This window comes from Pyrgilauda ruficollis, unplaced genomic scaffold, assembly GCF_017590135.1.
Source record: "Pyrgilauda ruficollis isolate IOZ18807 unplaced genomic scaffold, ASM1759013v1 scaffold2370, whole genome shotgun sequence".
Lineage (NCBI taxonomy): Eukaryota > Metazoa > Chordata > Aves > Passeriformes > Passeridae > Pyrgilauda > Pyrgilauda ruficollis.
The window spans coordinates 602-2,743 of record NW_024523317.1 but is presented as its reverse complement, the minus strand read 5'-3'; the positions used below and the strand labels follow the sequence as shown (position 1 = coordinate 2,743).

Genomic DNA, 2,142 nt, shown 5'->3' with positions numbered 1-2,142 from the left:
GATATTTCACTGATGGAAGAAGCAGTAGTGGAACTGAATACCTACCTGTCACACGAGAATGGACGGCTGCAGGAACTGGCTGATGTTCTTCAGGAGAAGCACAGAGTCATGTCTCAGGAGGTATAAAAAGGAGAGAGAGAGAACCCTGCTTTAGGGTCCTGCTTAGCATAATTTATAGTCCCCATAGATTGGAAGATACCTCATTTCCTTGGAGAGGCACAGGAGAAGCACGGTTTGAAAGTTACAAAAACAGTTGTTGTTGTGGAGAGTGGTACATAGATTTTCTGTATAAATCAGATTGATTTGCTTGTTACATGTCTAAAGGAAAGGATATAAGCAAGTCAGTGAGCTGAATGGATTTAACTTTTAAAGAAAGGGGGAGAGCAGAGAAACTGGGGGCAGGTGATGCTGAGGTGGCTGTGTTCCAGGTGGCTGTTCCAGACACCTGGAACAGTTGGGGTGGCATCTCTGTCATTCTGAATTCCTTGTTGTTTGACAGTGTAATCATATCAGTTACAGGATGATCGCAATTGTTAAAGGATTCACATTATTAGCAACATTTGTTTGAGAGATTTCAGTTCATTTAAAGATTGTGTTAATGCTGGTCTTGCTTAGCATTAGACCTCTGAGCACTTAGGTACTCTGTAGAGTAGATGGACATAGGGATTGAAAAGATTAAAATCCAAAAAAGCCTTTGAATTAGCTGAGGTGGCTGCCTCTGTATTCTGCCAGATATTACCAGCTTCCTGTTCTTTCTCCATTTTCAGTTTTGTCTTAATTTTGTTGCTGTCTTGAGATTTAGCCAGTGTAAAATTCAGGACAGTTCATGGAATGGTCTGTCACCACAGCAAAAGGTGAAAAGCACACGATGAATAAGAGAAAAATTACTCTGGAGCAACAGCAGGAAAAGTTGGCTCTATGCAATGTGCAGGCTGAAGCACTCCTTTGATTGCAGTTCTCCAAGCTGCAAGAGAGGGTGGAGACAGCAGAATCCCGGGTGTCTGTCCTGGAGACCATGATTGATGACCTTCAGTGGGACATTGACAAGATCCGCAAGAGAGAGCAGAGGCTCAACCGCCACCTGGCCGACGTCCTGGAGCGAGTAAGCGCTGGCCAGGAAACCTGGGAATGGGGGTGGTGTTGGATGGGTGTGTGACATCCTCTCTGGGACTTTGCTGTGTGTCATCCTCTCTGGGACTTTGCTGGGAGAGCTGAGAACCTGCAGTGTTCCTTCTTTGGTCTTGGACCTGCTGCATCACTTTTGTCGGTATTTCACTGGGTCTTGAGGAAATCTTCTGCATTTTTTGCAGGTAAATTCCAAAGGCTACAAGGTGTATGGAGCTGGGAGCAGCATCTATGGGGGAACAATCACCATTAATGCCCGCAAGGTGAGGTCAGGAGCTTGGTTGTGGTCAAGGGGGAGAATAGAGTCAGTGAGAACAAGGGCCACAAATTGAACAGAATTTAGATATATTTTAGATAATTTTTAGATCCTGTGCCACAAAGCTGGGTGACTCTGGACAAGCCATTTTGTCTGTGTATGAGTTTTCTACTTAAGAAACACCTGGTGGAATTAGACTCTGTCTCACTTGGTCAAGTTACTTGACTGCTCAGTCTGTGACTGCTCTTACTGCATGAACAGATAGGTTGTTAGCACTCTCAGGAGACACATTAACAGTAGGATTTACAAGCAGTTTATCCCAACAGTTTGAGGAGATGAATGCAGAGCTGGAAGAGAATAAAGAGCTTGCTGGGAATCGCCTTAATGAATTGGAGGAACTACGTCAGGATCTTGAGGAAGTAACAACACAGAATGAAAAGCTCAAGGTGAGACACCTGCAGCTGTGTGAGGATGAAGGTGTTCTGTGGGATGGGCTGCCCTCAGTTTTGCAGTGCTGTGTCTGCAGAAAACCTCATTGGCAGTGTCTGTTTTGAGCCTGCTCTTTAGCCGTGTTATGCTTTGCTCCAGGTACAATTCAGCGAGTCTGTCGCTCCACTTGCAGCTCAGGGCGTTGGTGACACCGTGTGGCCACCGTTGGAAATTGTAATGATTTGCTGTCCGTGTCCCGTTGTGGTCTTTGAATCCATTTTAACCATGTCTGGTTAAAACTGTTTTCACATCTTTACCCTCTTCCACTTTCC

At 45.1% G+C, this 2,142-nt stretch overlaps 1 protein-coding gene across 1 annotated transcript; it reads left to right on the top strand.

The window, feature by feature from the left end:
* Positions 1 to 6: 6 nt before the first annotated feature.
* On the top strand, positions 7 to 1,827 carry LOC121354760 (E3 ubiquitin-protein ligase BRE1A-like; the record flags this gene model as incomplete). The annotated part of the gene is made up of 4 exons (XM_041469600.1): positions 7 to 120; positions 956 to 1,102; positions 1,311 to 1,388; positions 1,708 to 1,827. Coding segments are annotated over exons 1-4 (453 nt in total), but the record flags the coding sequence as incomplete, so codon positions are not given.
* Positions 1,828 to 2,142: the final 315 nt, after the last annotated feature.